We start from the raw sequence: 24982 nt of genomic DNA on the forward strand, positions 1-24982 counted from the left end.
CTGAGATTAATAAATTATTTTATATTAAAACAATTGGTAAATCATTGATATTGAGACGAAATTGAGGTAGACCTGAATACTGTTCCTTGAGGAATACCTCGTTTGTAAATTTTATTTGTCTGTTAGACAAACAGTTTTGTTATATTCATTTCACACAGTATTTAAAATGATACACTGCCATATTAATTTTTTTGTAGATCCTATTGATGACATTGGTTACAATATAATGGATGATATTCCGGACCAAGATCCAGAATCCGAAGAGGAGGATATTGAATTTGAAATGTCGGAAAGTCTCTTACCTAACTTGTACACTTTAAGGGGGGAATCACCGAGTGATCGATGGATCCTTCTTCAGGACCTATCCAACTTGTTGAAGATAAAATCTAGAGACGCTCTGCTAAGGCAAATATGCCCGCCCTCGACGTCCAGTGCTAACGTGAACTATAAATGCGTTTTACGTGAACTGAAAATGTCGGACTTCTTAGAACAAGCGCATTGCTGTCAATTTCTAAATGCTGGTGAGAAAGTAAACACCCGTGCTTCGAAAATAGCCTTAGTGAAATACACGGATAAAGTGAGGGAACTGTTAAGTGTCGAAACGGTGATTATATCTGCGAGGTGACCCACAGACTACGAAACAGACTAACTTTTTCCAATTTTATCGTAAAGTCGTGATATTAATTTTTATGTGATTATTTTGCAATTTGGTTGAAAAATGGTGCAAATTAAAAGGACGATAAAAAATTATTTTTATGTTATAGTATTTTTTTAAAAAAAAGTTTATTTATTTTTTAAGTTTAGTAAATAAGTTACCAGCTTTATAATCAATTTCTCTATGAAATATTAGGCTACACCTAAATATCATTAATTAGGATTTAATGTTGTGAGAGTGCAATTTTGTAACTTTGTCCACTGTTAAGGATTTTATTATTTTTTTTTGGAAGACATACTTTAGGTAAATTTTTACAAAACGAATCGATACTCAAACCAAGTTAGTATTGTAAGATAATTGTTATCAATTCGCTCAGGGACCGTACTCATTTGAGAGTATTCGTATGAATAATAGGAATATTATAAATAAATGTTTGTATAAATGTATTATACTCGTCATGAGTGTTTAAACGACAAAAAATCTGTACATAATTTCTTCCTTATGTATTTTTTTAAGGCTGACCAGCTTGATTTTCTATTTAATAGAATTAATAATTAATTACTGTATGTTATCGTGACATATGTGTGCTTCTTATAATCAACTTAAAAAAAAAAGCGAATTGTTTCAGTTCTTCTGGCTTAATATCGGGTAGTTTGTACAGAAAAAGAGTTATCTGTGATGCGCAACTGGAGGCAAAGTGCAATGCTTTTTTGCAAACATATTGTGATTTTGCCAACTTGTCCTATCAGTGTGAATTAGAAGATATTTTTAATTTATAAATCATTTTTTCACATTTTTAATGTTTTTTGTTCTATAAAATATGTGAAATACTAATAAATATATCTATATTATTTTTTATTTCACCTCTTCCCGTTACCGTACAATAACGTAGAGATACTCTCGAAATTTAAACTAGCTCTCCTTTCCTTTTAGTATGGAATTTCTAACTTTGTAAAAAGTATTAAATAAAAAATATATGATGAAAAAATAATAATAGCTACATTTTCGAGTTATGTTCAGTTTAAGGGAAGTTAGTCCCTCTGCTGCCAGGGCGAAACAGGATCAATGCTGTCGGGTCTAAGAAAAGGAGGCAATTCTTGGCTTAAACTTATAATCGAATAATAAAAATGATAAATGTAATAAACAGTAATGATAAAAGGGTAATTAGTCGGATATGATTCCTGGACCTGATGCCTTACAAACGTCAAAATTTGTGGGTGTTAGCGTTTACTATGACTTACTCGTTAGCGTTGCTTATAAACTCAATGCTTAACACTCAAAATATCAGCTCAATCACCTCTGCTTTGTAATAGTCCTTTGAATCGGCAAAATTTTTATAAGGATGTAATCATTAACTTGATTGCCACGACAAACCTGTACTGTGGCGACTCCACTGTTACTTTCTGGAAACACAAATCGCGGGTAGTAAATGGCAAACTTATACATTTAATTTTGACACTGGCTATTTACAGAAGTTATCCACATTTCAAGAGTATTTATTTAGTTCCGATTATAAAAAATGTAAGTACTCTTTATACGCTATTTTTAAATACCTACGCTACATTTATATATCATTTCCAGCCCACATGCTCAAATCTAGAAAAAACTTCAATCAAGTAGGTTTTCAAATATCAAATATATACAATAAGGCGTGATGTAAATTTTTCCCAAATAGGAGATATTTAATCTCCGCCCCTTAGAGCCGGATAACAATTTCACATGGACTGACGATTTAAAATTGAATTTAAATAAATTTAATGAAAATATGTATATTTAAGTACTAAACATTAATGTAACCTAACCTGAGTTGTATAAATCGTTTTTCCATCGATCTTACCTTTACAATCTATGGCAGAGGCCAAATTTGTTTTGTAAATGAAGGGGGTTCTAAGGTACTTTGTTCTGATAGCAAGAGCACAGGTAGTTTTCTATTCTGGGGCAAGAGTGTATCCAGACAGATACCACCAGATACCACATTTTTGGAGCCCAATGCAGAATGGAAAGAATATGGTAAAGGTTTTTAGTTTTTAGTTTTAGTCAGTTCAGTACACTTTGTTAATGGTCTGTGTCTGTGTGTGCAGTACACTTCACACATATCAGTAAATAAATAAGTTACTCATTCATATGACTTCACATAAGAAAATCACTACTTTCACTTTCAAAATTTTAGTTTCGGAACTCCGCCCAACAAGGGCGGAGTTTAAAGCCATTTTATTTGGGAATAAAAGATGCCAGTGTGGCACCAATTTTCTAAAGTGTGACGTAAATAAAAAAGGTGAATTTTAAATTACTATTTGATTTGTGGAATTTCGCACTATCATAGAGCGGAAGGAAAGGCGAGTTATAAATATTTTGATCACTTGTAGGTCTGCCATGCCATGAATTCGAAACGGCTTGCTTATATGCAATGCAACAAACGCAGACGCAGTTTAAATTTTGTAGCGGCGCGGTTGAGTTGACGCCACCAGAACTAAGAACGTGTTCTCTCAAACGGGGCGATATTTTAGTTAATTGTTAAAATAAAGTAATAAATGCAGTAATTAATAATGATAAATGCATCATATGTCAGATTTCAGGGCATCGATCACAATACCTTCTGGGACATTTGTGGGCAAACCGCGTGTTTTGCTCTGGATTATGTTTTTGTAGGTTTAAAATTTGATGGATCAAACAAACCTGATCATCTGCTGATAATTGCCGATTTCTTTTACTCATGATTTCGGAATCATAACGCGTTACGATCCGAAATCTAGCAATCTGATTGGTTTCCATCGGATCGTAACACGTTATGATTCCGAAATGATGAGTAAAAGAAAACGGCTAATGTCACACGACCTTTACTAAACCAGAAGTTCTTTTTATTAGGTGTTCATTGTTCATTAAAAAACAATGATCATAACCAAGAAGAAGAAGACGACCAAGGATAGAACAAAGTTATAAAATCTATAATTACCAATAATGGTGCAAGACCAATTACGGACATAACGTATAATCGGTTTAGGTTTGAAAGTAAATGTTTATTTTATCTAAAATTTAATAACAATAAAAATTTCGAATATAGGAAATGGGAACTACCTATATTCCTGTAATACGTTTGCGCTGTTCCGTTTTTGTCCAATAGAGGGCACAACATATTTCAAACATTTGCTTATAACATTTGCTTAAGATATTAGACAAACTAACAAGTAAATATCCTTTTAAAATGTATGCCATATAATAATATTGATATTGCAAAAATCAAATGTAAAAACTGACCGCAGACGCGATATTAATTTAAAAAGGGTGTCTCAGCGAAAACACTAACAACGAACAACGCTAAAATTGGTAATTTCCTGTTATACCGGCTGGTACTTTCTAATGTCATTTCCTAAAAATAAACGAAAATGGCTTTATTAATATTAACGTTAAAAAAGCTTTATATATAGTAAATCAGTGTTTTTTAAATGTAAATGTCTATTTTAGTACGTGTGTAGTTAGTCTATAATTAGCCTAAGACTATTTTTTAGTGTGTATAGTCATTACTGTTTACATTTGTGTACATATGTTACTCGGTATTTGATCCACACAACGAAATACGTTAGGTGAGTTTTTTTGTACATTTTTTTTTATCATTTATGAACTGTCGTTTTTTAGTTCTGTATTTGATTAGTAAAAAAAATAAAATTTGCATGAACGGTCACAACTACCCATTTAATACACGTTTTGCGAAGTCCAACTTGGTTACCTGTAAAAACTTATTTCGCAACGTTTGCAGTAATTCGTTATTGTAGATATCTAAATCCAGATATAAAGTACGTTTCACAAAAACAATAAACTACATGTCATGTTTTCTGGTAATTACCAAGGATTTTTGACGGTATTTAGGTATTTCCACATTGTTTTGATGTTTTTTTTGCTATCTGAGATTCAGTTATATCTAATATCTAATCAGGTGTTGCTAGCTTATTCGATATAGAATTACTTTCGTAATTATGTTTACTACCTAGTTAAACACTATTTCCGCTCATATAAATATAATATAGAATTAACATTAGATTTCCATCCTCCTTTAAATGGAAATTAAGAAAAACTTAGATAAGTTAAATATAATACCTACAATTAATTATACTATTCGCTGTAAATATTAACATTGGTCAATTTTTACTATACATACATAAATATGTATGGTAAATGAGTGCGATGATACCTACTTACGTAGGCTTTATAAAAGCTCTATCACCCATAATTCCATATTATTAATGCATTTTTTACAAACAAATTAAGGTTAATTAATCGCATAGCTTTAAATTGAATGTTGAAATAATTTATGGAAATGTAAGCAATAGGTATTAAAAAAGACTGTGCCAAGGAATTTGACATTCATTTATATGTATTTAATTCATAGATCTAAATATAAAATACTACTAGATCTATGATTTAATTGTAATAATAGTTAATAGTGTCTCTTGTTAGATTATTATAATATTTTGGGTTTTTAAAGGGAATTTGGCTATTAATGTGCATAACATTGAACTTTAATTTACAATGATTAGGTACTGCACTCTCAAATACTCGTAGCTACTGTATTAAAAAATGATCAGGCTTTTGTATTTTCTCTTTAGTAGAACTATATTATTCTATTAATCATAAATCATAATATGACCATGTAGGTATTTATTAATGTGAATTTTGGGTAATAACATAAATTTGAGCTTAAATATTTAACTGTACAGAGTTTGATTTATATTTAACATTTAACACGTCTTCAAGGACGTAAGTAAAGGCACCACTGCATCAATTCCAGTTGTTAAAAAAATATTTGGAACGGACATCAACGTCCGTGAAAAGTGACAAAGTCCAGCACACATGGTTTATGTTAAACATATACCTAAATAACTAGAACTATAATTAAAATAGACATTTATTGTTATTATTGTGAGAAATGTATGGTACCTCTAAAAATATGTTGCTTTTGTTAAGCAAATGCTATACTTGCCATATTCAAACATTGACTATAAATATTTTATTATTTAAACAGCTGTATGTAGGATCTAGTTTCATCATTTTTGTACGACTTCAGGAATGCGCTTAGGTACTATTTCGATATTTTAAACATTTCTGTAATAGCTGTTCCACCCCCCACAGAGCTTAGCCGGAGAACAAGGGCACGGGCAGGTCAAAGGCCTCGGCATACCAACTCGAAAAAGCATGGTGCTTTAAATATTAGCACTGGGCGTGAAAGCTTTAAAACCGGTATTTTATTCAAAAAATGATTTTCAAGTTATCGATACTTTTTATCATGCATCACTGTTATCAGCTACTTCAATTAATTTAAAAAAATAGGATTTCTTTACTTGATCTATTAATACGATTTCAATAATTTACCATAAATAGTCTCAACAAGTAATTGGAGTAGTAGTATTTTTAATTTTTTTATTTTAGAGCATCCTTGTTAGTCTTAACAAAGTGCAATTGCATTGTATGTATTTAAAATAAAGTGGCTCTAGAGGTATTTTATATTATTTAAAGAGTTTCTTAATGATAATGTAAGTTAAACATAGTAATAATAATTCAACAATAAAATAGTTATAAGTAGTCATTAAATGTTCAAAATACCCAATAACCCAATGGTTTCGTATTTTTTAGATTTTTAGTTTATAGAAACTCTCGGTGTCTCCGCCTCTGCTTGAGGAATCTGTATCTGAATTCAGATTTGTATCTTTAATTATTAGATACATCATTACCCCAGTTATCAATTATCATCTCTACGTCAAATGTCTTCAGATAGACCTCTGCATCTCCCAAATAAAGCTTTTTCGGAAAATTTATTGTAGGACTTTCTTTCTCGATTTGGCCACCCAAATTCAAATTGTGTGTTCAAAGTAATACCGAAACATCCTGTGTATTTTATAGCTTTTCTTTGCGAAATACAAAAGACCACACTAAATTAACTTCTTCTAATTATTGAACTTTATTATAAATTAATAAGAAATTTCCGGAAGAGTTCTTTATTTCTAAACGTCTTTTTTTTATTATGTATTTTCCAGTGAGGTTAATATAAGTGTTTTTTATGCTAATTTTTTTATCAAAGGCAAAGCCTCAGCACCAGGAAGAGTGGAATGACCACACAAAAAATTAATTAGTTCAGGTTTCATCATAACTTCAATGGAGAGGTCGGTGATCCCCGTTTGGGTTGTGTAAATGCCTGCCCGTGCTAGGTGTACGGATCCATTGCCTGTAGAGGTTGCTTTTGTGGGGTCGGGCCACATGGGTTATATTTACGGTAAAACGCTTTTGATAAGTCGGTTGAGTGGAAAATACGAGTTATAAGTGTAATTGCTTTTGAACATGAATTATTAATTAACATTTGATACCCACTTTTGATAATTTCGAAACTGGGTTGTTTTGCAATCCTTTAGTAGCCGTTTCATAGTCACTAGAGCAATTAAAATTACTATTGAAGGCTACATTTATTTGTCACAAGCATGACGTAGATTTATGTGTATAGGATAGGAACAAAATTAAAATATTAATAATTAAGATGTGCATGTCATACCTTAAAATAGAGCCTTTTAATATTTCAAAAAAATGTAAATTATATTGTTAATAAATATAAATAAAGGAAACATGTTCGAACAATTAATATAAAGTAACACAAAAAAAACAACAAAGATGAATAGGAAAACAAATATTTTTTACCTTAATCAAGAAAAATAAGTTTGGATTCATACAAATTTGAGAATGGAAATATTGCAATAAAATGAATTTTGAATTGAAATTCTAAAAATAAATGACTATGATGAAAACGTATGCCAATTGTGAATTGTAAGACATACCAGTCATTTAAAAAAAAATTGAATTCTGTTTATTACTCTAATTTTATTATATTTTTTACAATTTTTCCCTTTAAGATGTACGATCAGAATCTTTTCCATATTTGCAACCGAAACGATAAAAATTCATAAAGCTATCTAAATTTATTTTTAAATTGATTTATATGAATTTATAAGGTATTTAATCATATTTACGTTGAATTTTATGTATATAAATATATTTTTTGCACAGGTTTCCCTCAAATTTGAACAGCTCTTTAAGAAGTGTTCTATCCCTTGATAAATAATAGTTTAATTTTTATTTATTTTGAAGTACATAACTTGTTTTTTTTGCCACCTGTTAAAAGAAAAATATATAAAAATTGCTGAAATGAACCTTTGCGCCAAAAGGATCAGTCAAGGGTTGTTATGTAACTAGTTTTGCATAACCAAATAATAAAAAAATGTATAACTATGACATAAATAAGTAACTTAAGACATTAACTTGTTTTTAATTTTTGAATTGGCTTTAAAGGTACGATTACTTTAAAAAAAAAATCTGAAAGGATATATTGTTGTCCTCCAATCGTTTACCTAATAGTCAATTAAATAATGATACACAGTTCGATTAAAAATTATGAAATTGTAGTTCTGTCGCTAATGACGCCGATTTTTTTCGAACTATATAAATCATGTAACTATGCAGAACTGAGATTGTCGCTAAATATTCCATCCATTTTCGTGAATAATTTGGCAATTAGGGAAAAAAACAGTCAGTATAAGAATAAGAAAGTTACCTACTTGCTATAAAAATGCGGAAATACATTTCTTCCTGAAATAAAAAAAATAAGTGGTGGCAGACTTGAAGCATGCGTGAAATCTTATATACGAGTACATAAGAATTATCATGATCATGATAAGGTCAAGGGTGTAAGTATATTCTTTCAGTTGGTGCTCTGTTAACATACACACAAAAAAAAGCTTCATGTGTGTAGTAGACTAGAGTAGTAGACTACACTGCTGAATACGAATTTGACATCAGAATTGAGCCATCATATCAGGATTCGGTACATAGCATTTCTCTAGTACATTTTTAAAAGAGTTGAGTTGAGCGTTACTGCACTGCACTGCTAGGCAATTTGTCAACAACTGAAATTTATGGCCGGTCGCCCATTGCGGCTGGGTTTATGCGCCGTTTGCCCGCGCGCACATTCGTCAACTGGCCACATAAATTTCTACCACCTCCACGTTAAGTTAGACCGGACCTGTATATTGGTATGGCTAAATAAATATGAGAACAAGTTTTTCAAACATTTCAATGCCGAGTTGCTGTGTTGCAACCAAACCTGATACCTACTGCCTAACTCTTTGGTCTTCAATTGTGATAGGAAATAGTATACAAAGAGTAGTATAGTACCTACCTATTTAAAATGCCAGTACGGCTAAAAAAATACTCATCCGTCCGTAGCGCTGTGTTAATAAAGTTGGGATCCGCTGCACTTTCATTATAAAAGCAATTGCAAAATTCAAGACGACTGGGGAAATCAGCTGTTTCACTTCAATGTTCGAAAGGTTTGTAGTCCGTAGGTGCGTTCCCTGTCAGAAAATGTATTACGAAGTAGGGCGCCGATTTCACGGGGTTAAAGGGGTATTTGCTTTTATTTAAAAGGTTGAGTAAATTTTTTTTTTCGATTTTCTGTCTTTATTAGGCCTTCTAGATATCTTTTAAAATTAATGACATTATGACTGAATCACCCTTTATAGATCTGCATGAACTGCGTGAAATGATGGAAATAAAGTAACAAAATAAAAAAAACTTGTGTTTTAATGCTCGAGTATTTAGTTCTATAGGATATGCTGTATGCATTAGAATTTCAACCTAGTCTTAGACAGGCTAGCGAAATTGAAGCTTAATTAAATGCATTAATATGCAATTATTTGGCTGCTTTGCGTATTTAAAACGTTTGTTTGAAATTTTTAATGCCGATTCCTTTTTGCGATAATTTACAACTGTGGTTGTCGAAACGAAATTAGTTTCTCGGGTTTCTTTTTCACTTCGCCAATACGTATCCGACCTTTATCGGCCAGTTGGAATAAGTTGTTGCCTATGTAATAAAACCTTGACAAATTTTGTTTAGATGGGGTTATCGTGTGTAAGTAGACATAATAAATATGGAAAACAATACCGATCATGGTTTTTGAAGAAAAATCGCAATATTTGTTTGACTACTTACTATCTTTAATTGATCCACCCAAACTGGAACACCCTGTATACATATAAAGTCTCCTTAATCCTTGTGCACTAAATGTTGATTAAAACAACTGATTTTTCAGTTTACTTAATTGCACTGTGTAATTGTATATGCTTTTGGTGATTTTGCGATTTTGTTTAACGAAATGGCCGAATGTTACGCTGTGCGTGTGCCTAGAGCATTTAAAGAATACAAAGTGGTTCATTAAAACTAGAAAACACATTTTTATTCTACACGCCGATTCATACGAATTACTGTCATTTTTACTCGTCTGTTAACTTTTACTTTTAATTAAAAATTCCGCGTTCGGTTCGACGACGGTGCAAAAATTCATTTTCTTCGACGCAAATAGAAAGTGAACGTAAAAATAATTACATCAAAATGTGATCGTTTAAGGTGTTTATGTTTATTTAGTGTTTGCGAAATTATCAAATTTATAAGTGAGAGATCGTTAACAGCAGAATACGTTGTGATGAAATATAAATAATTTTGTAGTGTTCGTTTTTATTTAATATTTCACATTGTTTAAATTTATATAGTTACGAAATTGTTTCTGTTGTAAATTTTTGTTGCGATATACTTATACTTATGCATGTATTTAAAATGAATTATGTTTGACGGAGGTAAAATTTCGAGAAAATTTATTTGATTTATCATTTTACTACGACATTTAAAATTTGTTTTACTACTGTTTAATTTCAGACTCGTGCTTTAATGTTAATGTAAATATACTTTGACTGTAAAATTTTAATACTTAGATTTAGTAATATTTTGTAGGAAAATTTAAACATAGATAAAATACATTCATAGGCTTGAGAGAATGACAACTTGCTTTGAGACCTGCATAAACGTTGTTACGACGTCATAATGATGATGATGAGTCTAAATAGCATACCTGTGAATAATAAATTTCTCCGTAGAATTCCCAATATGATTGTATGAATGATCAACAGTTTTAAAATGTAAGGCACAGCTACTCACGGGCATTTTGTTTATTTCACTAGGTATAATATCTAGTACAGTCCGTACCATATTTATTGAGATAGAATTCCAAGAAGACCCCTGCGTCACCTTCAAGAAATTAACCGCATTCGACACCCGAGATAGAAATACATTTTTTTCTTACAATTCTGTTTCAACAAATATTGTACGGACTGGACTGTACATTAGTGTTTACTGTGAGTGATGAGGGTATTTCTGAAGTAAATGCGTTCTTTCAAATGGAAAATAGAATAAATTATTTAAAGCAAAAAATTTCATATGAACGTGGCCTCGCACAGGTTGTTGAAATTCGATAAAAAATGCCACATTTTCCGAAATATCTGTGATGTAGACTGATGACACTTAGACTACTGATTTATCTAAGTTGAAGTAAAGACCCGCTAAACTGATTCACAAATATGTTAACCAGTGGCGGAGATGCGAGGGGCCAGTACTGCTGGGAGCCTCAGAATTTCGACGTCAGTGAATATTTTGCAAATTCGATTATAGTCCTTTCGAAGTCAGTCGAACATGTATAAAAACGCCTAGCAGTAAAATTTAAATGAGTCATATGCGTCCCTAAAAAAGTTTTCTGCTAAAGGTAAAAAATAATAATAATTTGTATGTATTGTAATGTGTAGAAAATTTCTATTATGTGTTCATTTGACCAACAACATATTTTAATTATTTATGTCCCCAAACGATTTTATTGATGGTAAATTTTGGTTATGACATATCAAAAAACATTTACATTTTCATTGAAATATATTACAGCTCGGCAAGAACCGACGGGAAGGTATGAACATATCCTGGACAGAAAAGGATGCGGAAAAGTTGTTAGTTTAGCTTAGACAAGTTATTAAATAAAAATAATCAACAATAAAATAAAATAATTTTATGAAAATTTAATTGCATTGCCACAATGCACTCACTGCCAGGCAATTTGTCAACAACTGAAATTTATGGTCGGTCGCCCAGTGCGGCTGTGTTTGTGCGCCGTTTGCCCGCGCGCGCATTCTTCAACTGTGCGTATACATTTCTACCACCTCCACGTTTACTTCTACCTGACCTGTATTTGGTTGTGGCTAAATAAATATGGGAATAAGTTTTTCAAATATTTGCAGAAAACTCATTGGCGTTTAAGCTCTGAGGCTCCTAGTGGTACTGATCTCTGACTAAGATATTTGTAAGTAGGAACACTTAGCGGGTTTTTACTTCTACTTAAATAAATGAAGTGTCGACGTAGATAATCATTTTCTTAAATCTATGATTGTAGTTTACAATTTATTAATACCAGTACGCACAAATTGTTGAAAAATTTATTTTATGTCAAAATCGGTCAGTCTTTAAGAGAGCTTGCCAGTAAATAGTTTCAATTATTTTAAGATAAAAATTCATAAACTAATCGATTTTTGTCGTGTTATTTTGTCTAAAAAGTGTAAGTCTAGCTGAAGATGATTTAAAATGAATATTTCATGGGACACATCAAAAGACCTTTATAAATTTCACTGATAGACTTTATTGCAAAGTATTTGGATATTATGCAGTAGATAATAATAGTCATTCTGCATTATCCTAATTTAATTCAGTAGTTGGCGTATGTCCCAGTTTATTCATTTCTACAGCATTTGCGCTTTCTATTTGTGGCAGTGACATTGTGCAAATGCTTTCGTCTAAAAATATTTTTTGTGACCCTTTCCGTTTTTTTTCTCTTGAACTTTATTTTACTTTTTAAATTGTAATGCTTTGTATTACGAGCAGTAGTTAGTCATTTTATTTTTGTTTCTTTTACAGTAACGATTGTAAAAATTCGATTCTTGGCCATATTTCAAACGTATCTCAAATTAGATGCAGTCACTTCAAGAACTATGCCAGGGTGTCGAACACAAGACATTAAAATGCTAAGAAGTGTATTTTAAAGTACCCATATGTTTTGCGGCCAATATTAATAAATCACTAACATCTGGTGAACTAATAGCTTGATATTTATTTATATGCATTCTAGTTAAAAAAACTTATACGTATTTTAATGAGTGCTATGATGATGTGTGGAAAATAAAAACAAAATTGATCTATATGTTTTCTCTCTTCCTATTGATGTTTTCAATGCTCTCTACTATCGCATTTCTCGCTTTTTCCTTCATTTTATTACGAATATACAGGGTGATTCAGAACTTATCCAAAAAAAATTCTGGATGTACAGGGGACCCTTACAAATACAATTTTGTAAAGAAAAAAATCAAAAAGTGCAGTTCGAAAATGATTTAAAAATACACTTCTGCACGGCACTGGAAACTGGTCCACTGTAAAACCTGACCTGGCACAATGCGATCGTCTTTGGCGGCAGTGATAAAAACGGGCAAAAACTTGTAAGAATTTCGCAAGGAAAAGAATAAATAGAATTTTATAGCACCTATTTTATATCAGCAAATTCAACTGATTTTGCCGCTATTGTTATTATTAATTAATAAAATTCATTTGTGGTTTTAAATAATACAAATAATTTGACATACCTGATGTGACAATAACTGTTTAAAATTTTGTCCACCGACGTATAAACACATTTGGGTCCGTCTTACTCAGTTTCTACGAACTAACACAAATTCTGTTTTGTTTCACCATAACACAAATACTTCACCATAATACAGATGTTTTCTTGCTTCACCATAAACTAAAACAATATCCATCAATTCCGAGTTGCTATACACGCAAGCCATTTATGACACTAACTACTAAAAAACTTTTAAACATCGGATTTCAGTATTCGGAGTCGCTGAGGCCACGTGGCTCTCCAGGCGTATTACGAATGACACTAGAGACTACAGTTGTCCAGCTATGTAATGGTTGAAAGCATTACAGCTTCAATAATTTTTTCTCGGAAACTATAAGGATTTTACAAAAGTTTTTTTACAATATTGACTCCATTTCTCATGCCGCATCTATTCCCAAATTTTTTTGGATAAGTTGTGAATCACCCTGTATTATTTCTGACTTATTTGTCATAGTACTTTTGTAAATGAATAACTGTTACTTAAATTTTACGAGTAATAAATGAACGGTTCATATAATAGACGTGTTACTAGTATTTATTATGTGTATTACATTTGAGTACCAATGAGGGTATATTCCAAACGAACATTTAGAGTACGTTTCCTTATTTATTTTTTCATTTAAATATTTCTTGTCTTTCGTTATAAATATATCCAATGGTATTGGTACACTGACAAAAAAAGAAAGAGTAGCTCGAACTTAGGAAAACTGGTTTGTTTTATTTATCTTTAGAGTAATTGAACTTGCTAGTCGAAATTCTTAGGCAGTCTCTTGTAGAGGCTATTTTTATCTGGAAATTTTTTGTCTTTATGTGCACCTACAGGATGGCCCATTAAACACCATTGTGATATTTTTTTAATGTTTCGATTACATTAAACCGGTGTCTCGGTTGTTAAAGTAATATTTTTATTATTAATACTCCAATATATTATTTTTTTCTATACAGGATGTTTGTTATATCAGGCTCTATCGTTCCTATTATTGTACTACTTGTCTCTACACGAACCTCTGTCAGCGTAAATGTGGTACTTGTAACAAATGAGGCCACGTCCCTAATAAAGCTATAACCTCGCCATCTTCGACGAAGGTCAAGGTCAGGCCAGGTATGTTAGACTTGGTCAATGGACACAGTCGGCTGAACATGTCACAGTTGGACTGCGTACTGCATCTGTAGAAAAAAATCACCTAGCTCAACACTTGAATAGACTAGTTTTTATAAATTTTTAGAATAGTTGCTAGTGAAGGTTCATAAAATAATTTAAATTGCCTAAAGAAATATAAATATATATAAAGATATATTATGTATGTCTAATATCGGTGTCAAGTTTTTCAAATATTTTTTTGTTTTTTTTATGTTTAAGGGATGATTTCACCCCTATGAGCGTTGATTTTTATAAAAAAAAATTTGGAATAATTAGGTCAAGTCAGCTTAATCTTTCTGATCAGAAAAGTAAGATCTATTATAAAATATTCGATAGTTTTTGTATATCGCTATGATATTTTCGTATGTTATCACGTTCGGGGGTAGTTCACCCCTTCGTTACAGGGGTGGTTTTCTTATAGATACTAGAAGTACACGATTTGAATTTCTAACAATTTAGAATATCCTAGTACTTTTTCCTAGATTTTTCAAGTAATTTTTTATTTTTTCCGTATTTAGGGGATGATTTAAGCCCCTTGGCGAATTTAAGGGTGGACTTACAACTATATCACGCCCTCATTAATCATGAAAATAAATTATTTCCTATTTATAAGATTTTATTTTATAGAAAAAATACAATAAGAATTGCTTTTATTTTTGCGTCATCATATCAACCCCTAATTAGGGGTGATATTCGACATTTTTCGAAAAACTAAAAAATATGCTTATCTTGATTTTTCATTACCAATAATTTGACATATGCAGAATATTTTTAGGATTTTTTATAAGGTCTCTGCAAGGGTGAGAAAATAGGCTAAAAATATGCTGATTTTGCGGTCACTCTTTGTCCAGTTTGTAAGTAATGACATTTGTCCCTGTTTCACCAGGAATATAACTTTCATAATTAAAAAAGTTAAGACGACGTCATAAAATACGATTCAAAAACATCCTGTATCACATGAACGAATAAAAATGTAATTTTATTCTCAAATTGAGATAATTAATTTTTGTTTAAAATAATAGTTAACACTTATCTAAGACTTTTCGATATTTAAAAGAAGTTCATCCAAAACAACCCCTTTACTTGCCCTTTTAAGGCAAGTTGTTATTTAACGGTTTCTAATATAATTTTTTGTTTTTTATACTGTGGCGAAAACCCAATTAAAGGAACGTTTTATTTTATAAAATACAGTAAATACAGAGTGATTTAAATAAATGTCCCTTCCAAAATACTACAAATATTTTTGAAATAAAAAAGTATGTACTAATAAGTACCTAGTTAAATAAAGTTACATGTTTTTATTAAAAAATATATTGTTTGGTCGTTACTTTTCAATTAGTTATTCATTTGTTTTTTTCAATTGCAATATGTAATCGAGCTCCCGTTCAAAAGTACTTAACTGATTTTTTCGTTTTTTTTTCGCGTCTCTAGCAATTAAATGGCTTCAAGGTGTCGCCTCAGCTTTAAATAGAGGCAGTGACATTGCCCATCGTATAAGCGTAGTATGCGCTCAAAGATGGGTCCAGAAGTGTTATTTTTTTTTATATCATCGATGAACTACGAGGTTCGCTCAGAAAATAACTGAACTCTTCCCAGCGGTGTTTCTATTTCGCGGAGCAGCCCTGGAAGTCCTGGATAGCTTCATTTGAAATGAACTTTTATGTCTGTGACGAATTTGGTGTGATCAGTAGTCTGAACACGGAAATAAGATATCGACAATCGAATGCCAAAAAATGTTCGTATTCCTCTCATTTTGTTATATCAAATTAAAAAAAAAATCGTCTTGATAAGTGCTACCGTTCCCGAGAAAAGTCATCTTTTATCGCGTATACGCATTTTGAAATCTATGCGGCGCGCGGCAACGCAGCTGCTCTCAGTCATCCCCACTCCCGCTCTGCCAAAAAATTCCTGTGACCACGGTACCTTTCTTGATTTTTCTTTCATTAAGTTTTTATCTGCAAAAAATGCACTAGACGGATATTGAAAGTACTTGTAGTTAGCTATAAAAACATACATATTTTATTTTTCTCGACTTCAAGATTACGTAAGCCATAGGTCTATATCTCAGAATTTATACAGTAGAATGCTGTCGTATTTGGCTAAAAAGCAAGAGGTTACGACGTAGTTTTTATGTGTGCAAGATTTTGTCGATTGCGTAGAAAATTCCCTGGGCAATAAATAATTGTTTGTGGAGTAAAATGTTGAAAAATTCTAACTGGTTATAAATAGGTATTTTTAGTATTGATCATTGTATATTATGATAAGTATCTCTAAAAAATCGTGTGCCCTTTCAAAACCTTAATTTAAACCCACAGTACGCGATAAACTTTTTGAAATTTTCTTAATTAACAATCCTGTCAATCGAAAGCTACGCTATCGATCGTTGCAAAATTTTGAGGGAGAATTGACATATGTTTTACAATTTGTTCACAAAGTTTTATCAATATTTACTTATTTTAAAAATTGCTCCAAATATACATGATTTTCTATTCTTCGCCCATTGTTAATGCAAAATTCAACTTTTTTTGATTCGCAGTTGTAACTATAGAAAATCCTCAAATAAACAAAAAATAAAGAATGACTTTTGGTTTAGGCCTTACATTCAATGTTACAGGGAAAATATGTCGAAAAAACGGATAATTTTTCGTTCTTTTTGCATGTTTGTTGTTCTCTTGAATTTAGCAATGGTCTTTTGGAATAGGCAAACTCGGATTCTTATTCTACATAGTATTTGGGATTGTTCTGTACAACAAAATAGAAAACAAGCGCCAAAGCCTACTTTTACTCCCCTATCGCCTGGACTATTATAGCCCCACAGAAAAGATTTGTAACTGATGATATTGCGAGAAACAACTATTCTATGGGTTACAACGTACCTCAACTTGCACTGAATTATAGCAGTAATAATTAATAAAACTGGCTAAGTAGATATTAAAAATAAGTCTAAATATTATTAATTCAAAACACCTACCTGACATATTTTTTATATAATAATATTTAGGTATAATTCAATGCCAGTAGTCCAAAGAGTAGTAGTTTCCCGCAATTTAAGAATCTTAGATATCTTTTGCATATCTAGACTTTTGGTATCGAAGAACATTGTTTGATTTCATTTGATAGGATAGATAGAAAAAAATTATTTGATTAGCGTAATACTACTTAAATAATGTTAAAATGTTGAAATATGAGTTGACATTAGATTGCGATAGAACCGCAACTCAGAATTTTATTTGGAGGCTTGTAATAAGTTCAAATGCTTTATGATAGGTTTTTCTTAAAATCCGTCGTGAAAAGGGAATTTTGATTTCGAATTCCCATTAACAAAGAAACATTTGTTCATACTAAAGCCGTTCCATTTTTGTTAAATATATTGTTAACTACAATGACGCAAAAGCTTAGTCCATACTGACATTGTATTCGTCATCTTGGAAGGTTGTTGTCAACATGAGCTGGAAAACAGTTCCATAAAAGTCTCAAGCAGTCCTTCCGCGAAATGTGACTCAATTTAGCTGTAATGCCATTCATGCTAGCCATCATTCGCACTTCTCTGCATTTATTTTATGAAGTATGATTTTACGCAAACTCTCGTCGAAGTCGGGTTCCACATTTTCCACCACCACCTGTACACGGATCGTGCCGTATGATTTCACCAGTACGCGAGTTGCGAGGTTGCGAGTACAGTTAGCACTGTTGACGGTTGTGCTGCTGTCGGCCAGCGCGGTTATTAACCGAAGCAATCAAGATTTTCGGCGGTGCTTCTCTAATTTTATCGTATTGTCTTACGTTGTTTTAAAGCTGTTCGAAGACGTGCTGTTTTTTTACATAACCCAGTCCTAGTGTGCTGGGTGCAGTGTGAATCTTGGTGCTTTGACATTGTTTTTAAACTTGTTCTTTATCGAAGACATATTCTCCTTTGTCTCGCTTCCACTACGATAACAGTTTGTGGTAAGTACTTATTTCTTGCTCGGGAGGCTTAGAACTCTGTGTTTATCCTTTTAATTTACCTTTCTTTTATTGTTATATAAACGAGTAATTTAAAGTATTTAAAAAGTATTAAGTTTTTATGTTTGTACGGCATTCTTTAGTTATTGTTCACTCGGATGTTTTTAGAAGGAAATAGCTAGATTTAAAAGAATTAAAGGTTTTATAGTTTTTATTTACATTAATTATAAAAAGGTTTTTGAATATCTTCAGGGAACTTGGGAAAGTATTGAATTGCGTTTGTTTTTCCCCCTTTTTTATTTACTTACGTAAAGCATTTTACATAACTTTTAAATATACTAGTTACTATATTTTGGATTGATGGAATTTTGCGAATGTCTATAGATTTTCAATTGGTGTCTAAGCCATATGGTAACAAAATGACATATTTGACATAAACCATTGACTGTTAACATATTATTTCCTAGTTAAAAATAGTTGTATGTTATTTGTTACCACTTCAATAAAGGACTTTTTTTTAAATAAATGTTTTGCAAAAAAATATTCTAGATTTTTGTTTTGTTTTATCCTATTCAGTAAATAATAACGAAACAGTGGAAAATTTATTATATTTAAATTAACTTGTTTTCCCCAAGCTTTACTTTTTTCATTGTCGTAGCCGTTTCAAAATTACGTGTCAGATTTGTGTAAAATATTGCCATATTTTAATTCTGTGGATAAAAATATATACACAACATGTAGTTATAAATAAGTATGTATAAATTCACGTCTACGATAAGTAAATATATGACAGTCAGTTTCCCATTAAGTATACATACAAAAAAGTTTTATAGAATTGAAAATAATTGTATCTATCCGAGTATGTATCTATCTAGAATTATGTCAATATGTCTAATTAAAAATTTAGATTACTTAAATTTTCTTAACCGGTCTTGGTACCTACTGTAAAAGCATCTGAAAAATTTGTGTTGTATTTTGGTATCTTCATAGTTTTGTTTTTATTTGAAATATTTGATATTTATTTTGATGTCATTATTACTTTTCATTATAAAACCTGCTTATCGTCTTAATCTCATTTATTACACATTTTTGTAAAGATATTAAAATTAGAAGTTTATCTGATATCAGTAATTATGATGTATCTTAAAACAAATACATAATGTTTTATTGAGGAAATTCAAAAACTTATTTTAAATATGATTGTTTTCTATTTTTAATCATTCATTATAAACCTTTTACAAGGATGTATTACGATTATATGACCTTTAGAAATAACCTTTATTGTTTATTTATAAAAAACATTTTAGTATGGGTATTTAAATAAAATACATACGTCCGTCTAGTTCGAAGACTAATTTGGCATATTGCTATTGTTACTTACATACTTACATCATATTGTATACAGGGATGGCCAGAAGTACGGAATAAAATTAATATCTTTTGAATGAGTTAATTTTTTTTAAAACGCCGAAACACGTTAACTGATCTTGATTTTTTCCCATCTTTCGGTTATATAATAATTAATTTTTCTTCAACCCCCTAACCCCCAGCTACCCCTACTTTTTTTTCAAATGGAAACATAAGGCATGAGGGGGCTCGTTGAAAAGCTTATAGAAAACCGAATCCAGCCATACCAAATAAACAAGTTTTATTTTTTCAATAGCAAGGTTTTTAGGGTTGTATAAAACACCTACTTAACAAGTGAAATAAAATTTAATTATCTTCAGTGTTATCCTCCATGAATTTGCACAGAATAAAATAAAGAATTTGAAACTGTACCTATCACTGCTAACGCAAAAAAGATATATTTTTTATGTTGCGTTTTTTTGGTACCACTTACTTGCCAGGCTTTCTGGTTAATTTTTCGCTTTAGTTGTAAATTGGAGTTCGAAACGTTACTATTGTGTCAAAATCAAGTTATTTACTGAATTGCAATGGTATTGTCGGAAAGGCAACGCATCGAAATCTTGATATTGCTTGGATGTGGAGACAAAATAAGAAGTCAGGCTGAAGTGCGCGATTTATTTAATGCGAAATATCCCGAAAACCAAATCTCGCAAGGGACAGTTAGTAAAATATTTCACAAATTTGAGGAACACGGTACAGTACAGACTTTGCCCAAAACTGGACGGGCACGTGCTTTGAATGAAGAAAAGAAATTAGACATTGCATTAGAACTTGTTGAAAATCCTCATACTTCAACTGTTTCATTGGCCCGCAATCACGATGCTTCTCGAACTGCAATTCGAATGTTTCTGAAACAAGAGAAATACCACCCCTATAAGGTATGTCTTGTCCAAGAGCTTTTGGAAGACGATTATGATAGGCGATTACAATTTTGTGAGGAAATGATGAGACGGTGTGACGACAATAATGGTTTTCAACGAGACGTACTTTTTTCGGATGAAGCTACGTTTTATTTAAATGGAGTGGTTAACAGGCACAACTATCGCTTTTGGTCCCAGGAAAATCCACACTGGACATGCGAATCGCATACGCAGCATCCACAAAAAGTTAATGTATGGGCAGGTATCATCAACAACAGAATCTTGGGCCCATTCTTTTTTGAAGAAAATCTTACTGCCGCACGCTACCTGGATTTCCTAACATTTGACCTGATACCTGCTCTAGCTGTGATTTTCCCTCATGAAATTGATCCAGATATACCGAATGAAAGAATTTGGTTCCAACAAGATGGCGCTCCCCCACATTTTGGTATTGATGTTCGAAGATACTTAGATGAAATGTTTCCAAATCGCTGGATTGGTAGACGGGGTACAGTTGAATGGCCGCCAAGATCCCCCGACTTAACACCCCTGGATTATTTTCTTTGGGGATATTTGAAAGAAAGAGTCTACCAGGACAGACCGGATAATATTGAGAATTTAAAGAACAAGATTAGGGCGGAGATGCATAATTTACCAGCTGAAGTCATTCAGAATGCTGTGGACAGCTTTTACTATCGTCTTGGAGAATGCCAAATAGTGAATGGAGGACATTTTCAGCATTTGCGACATTGAGTTTATTTTTGTAAATTATCTAGTTGTTTCAATTTCTAAATGAAAAAAAACTTGTTATTGAAAAAATAAAACTTGTTTATTTGGTATGGCTGGATTCGGTTTTCTATAAGCTTTTCAACGAGCCCCCTCATGCCTTATGTTTCCATTTGAAAAAAAAAGTAGGGGTAGCTGGGGGTTAGGGGGTTGAAGAAAAATTAATTATTATATAACCGAAAGATGGGAAAAAAATCAAAATTAGTTAACGTGTTTCGGCGTTTTAAAAAAATTAACTCATTCAAAAGATATGAATTTTATTCCGTACTTCTGGCCATCCCTGTATACTAGGTATTTGTAAATTCGTTGTGATTGTGTTTACATTTTTTGTTTGTACTATACAATTAGTATTCAATTATCACTGGAAAAGAAAGGGAAAAATTGTCCTCACCACAGCTGACCGCTTTTAGAAAGTTACCAGAACTAGGAAACATTTCTCTATGCCCATGCATAATAATAGTTTGGGTGTGACGGTTGCATCAATATTTTTGTTTATTTATTTACTACTACTGCTTTCCCCGGCCGGCTTGAATAAAACATGTTTTGTCTCAAATGTGTAACATGTGTTACGAAATGTAATTTCACTGGTTTTATTTTTAAATAATTCAGGAATGTTTCGTTTTTATCAATATTTATGTCAGAAGTGTTGTTATTCGAGATTTTTTAATTGCGTCTTATGTTTTTTTTTAAATAATTAGGACTCAGTTTAAATATACAGGAAAAAAATCAATCAAGACTAAAAACAACAGTGCAATAATCTTATTTTTTATTATTTCCTTATTTGTATTCATTTATTTCTGAGATAGGGTCAACTTTCCATTTCTAATGACCGCAATATTCGAATTTCAATTGTTTCCGTGGCATTCGTAATAAAAAACATCAAAGGCTGTTCGTTTAAAGTTTGCATATATCGCTTCGTTTTAGCCAGAAATATTTATGTGAGTCGTTACGATTGTTTCGAATTGATAGGTCGGTAATTTTTCACGGCTTTTTCACATTTTGAACACTGAAAATTTACATTTACATCTATGCTTTGCTATACAGCAGGTAATCGGAATAAATCTGTCTTGAATTGTGATTGTTTTTAGCATTTATATTGCTACGATAGAAGCTTTTACATTACACAGAGTGTTTCATGGTGAACTGTACACACTAGTAGCAGAGCGAGGAGATCTAGGCTTGATCACATAGGAAAAGCTACCTTTATAGAATTTTTGATTATTTTATATAACACTAAAAATATATAATAGGGACTCTTCCAATGCACCAGGTTAAGAAACATATTTTAGGACTTGTAAAATTCATAAAAGTACATTAGCAAGTCGTGATACTGTTACTACTGGTTTTATGAACCTGCATATTTAATGCTGTTTGTTAATAGTGAATTGAAGTATGAAAATATTGACTCAATTTCTTCTCTAGAATTATATTGAAAAACTGATGAAAAGTGCAGCGAAACGTTGTTAATTTAAAAGTTAGGAAAAGTGTTACTTTCATTATAATACACGAAATAGAATATAATGTAGGTACAAGATGAACTTTTCGTAGAGACCACAAAAGAATAATAATTTCCCCAGTACGGGTACACAACCATTTGTTTGGCATGTCTTCGGAAAAATATGGGAAATTAATCGCCGAAGACGCATTATTCTCCACCAGGACAATGCGAGCTCTCATACATCAGTTCAAGCAAGAGGCTTTTTGAGAACTGAAAAAGTCTAATTGAAGAGTTATCCCCCGAACGAAATACGAGGTCAATGTTTTTGGATGCCTGAAGAAGCGGTTGATGCTTTCACAATGCTTATTTTGAAAGTACCTCAATCGGAATGGAAAAAGTGCTTCGAAAATTGATCAAGCGCAAGCAAAAGTGTATTGATCTTCATGAAGAATATTTTGAAATATAATAAAGCCGATGATTAATTTCTTTATTTGTTCTGTATTCCCGAAATATAAAAGGAAACCTTCATATTTATGTAATCACAATTTAGTTGTTATCAGCAAATATGGAGGAAACACCTGTTTTCGTGTAGGTATTCTATAAAATATTTTTAACAATATCATGGATTCTATTACTTTCACACTTATATCCATCAGCAGTACGTGGGAACTAATTTTGAATAACATCATAGCTCTCCAAGCCTTCGAAATTCGCAATAATAAACCAATCAAATTTTCAAAGCATTAATTATATTATAAATTCTTGTACCTATACAGTAGTAAATTCTTTTGTTTCTATATTTAATATTCTTAACCTTCGGAGTGGTTGACCAGGAAAGATAAAAGGTATTTCGACATTAATATTTATTAATAATTAAAACAAACAATAGAGTTCCATTTCAAATTCAAGGGTAAATTAATATTGTTATTGGAATATTAATTGTCAAACATGATCACTATTTTTAATGTTTTAAAAAAAAGATATATTCGAAATAGAACTAAATCATCACAAGTACACACCAGTGAACTTAGGATTAAACATATCTAGACTTATAAAAATAAATTAATGTTATAAAATGAAAATGAAATTCCGAACGGTAACATTGATATTTGTATACTTTTTGCTCCAATGAAAAAAATAAGACAATAAGATCGAAAACTTCAGATTTTTCCTTAATGCCTTGGAAAATAAAAAAACATCCGAGAATTTCTACACCATTTCAATGTTGCTTTTATTGTTAATGGTGTAAGTTTCTTTCTAATTTGCGCCACCAAGTTTTTTAATCATTTACCATACCGGCATGATGGACATTCTATATTGGAGTGTGTGTAGTAGCAATTAATATTTTAACAATACCACAAGTTAGTCTGAGATATACAGATTATAATTCTGCAAAATTTAAACAGTTAGTTGTAAGTTGATGTGCACCAAAAAATCCCACCGTGGTTTTCCTCACGATTTCAGCTAATTTTCGCATTGTTTAACCTACGTACAATATTTGAAATTTATGCCTAATTAAATGTCGTTGCCTTTACAATAAACAAGATGGCACCGTTATCCATTTTCTCGAAATAAACACATAAACACGGATTGCCGTTATAATGATCATTAGTAGTCGACTGTGAATTCAAATTAATCGTTGAACAGTAGGTATCAGTAATTACTTGCTTTTCGAATAGCGCCATAAAAAATTAACTAGATTTTTTTAATTACTTGTTTTCCACGTTTTTATCATCTTTTCGAGACCTTGCCGCAGGGTCACGTAATTTTCCAAATCGAGGTCTCTTATAGGAACATGTAAGATTAAAATTAACATAGTGAGGTTACAAATCCAGCGAACCTGCACTAATTTAATTCAAAGTAATTAACATATATCCTTGTTATATAGGTCATTATATTATACACTGCGTCTCAAAAGTAAGGAATATTACATTATTTATAATATATTTAAATTTTTTGATGGCGAAAATAAAGAAACAAGGAGATTCACATAAAACTCCCAGGCCCGAGAACTTCAATGGAAAGAATTGTTCTGTAAACTTAATTGATAAAAAGTAAATTGCAGCTGGTACTGGAGTCGAAGAAAAATGTTTTTTCTATAAGTAAATTAAGCTAATTCTATAATTTTTTAGGATCTGTCGCACAATCAAGTTAAAAATTTTCGAAACCCTAGTAAGT

General features: G+C 31.5%; 2 protein-coding genes across 5 annotated transcripts in view; both read left to right on the top strand.

The window, feature by feature from the left end:
- Window positions 1–1448, top strand: part of LOC108914928 (putative mediator of RNA polymerase II transcription subunit 26) — a 412039-nt gene extending 410591 nt beyond the window's left edge. The window contains exon 7 of the mRNA XM_018720850.2: window positions 198–1448. Within this exon, the coding sequence (XP_018576366.1) occupies window positions 198–625 (428 nt within the window). The 3' untranslated portion in view covers window positions 626–1448. The remainder of the gene's footprint in view (window positions 1–197) is intronic.
- Window positions 1449–4029: 2581 nt separating this feature from the next.
- Window positions 4030–24982, top strand: part of LOC108914875 (E3 ubiquitin-protein ligase RNF19A) — a 115996-nt gene continuing 95043 nt past the window's right edge. For 2 of the 4 annotated variants that reach the window (XM_018720805.1, XM_018720820.1), the window contains exon 1: window positions 4030–4236. The gene's annotated coding sequence lies outside the window, so the exon portion shown is untranslated. Of the gene's footprint in view, window positions 4237–18039; window positions 18317–24982 lie in introns of those variants that run through there. The other 2 variants (XM_018720799.2, XM_018720794.2) reach the window with 1 other exon arrangement.

This window comes from Anoplophora glabripennis, unplaced genomic scaffold (genome assembly GCF_000390285.2).
Source record: "Anoplophora glabripennis isolate ALB-LARVAE unplaced genomic scaffold, Agla_2.0 scaffold19, whole genome shotgun sequence".
NCBI lineage: Eukaryota > Metazoa > Arthropoda > Insecta > Coleoptera > Cerambycidae > Anoplophora > Anoplophora glabripennis.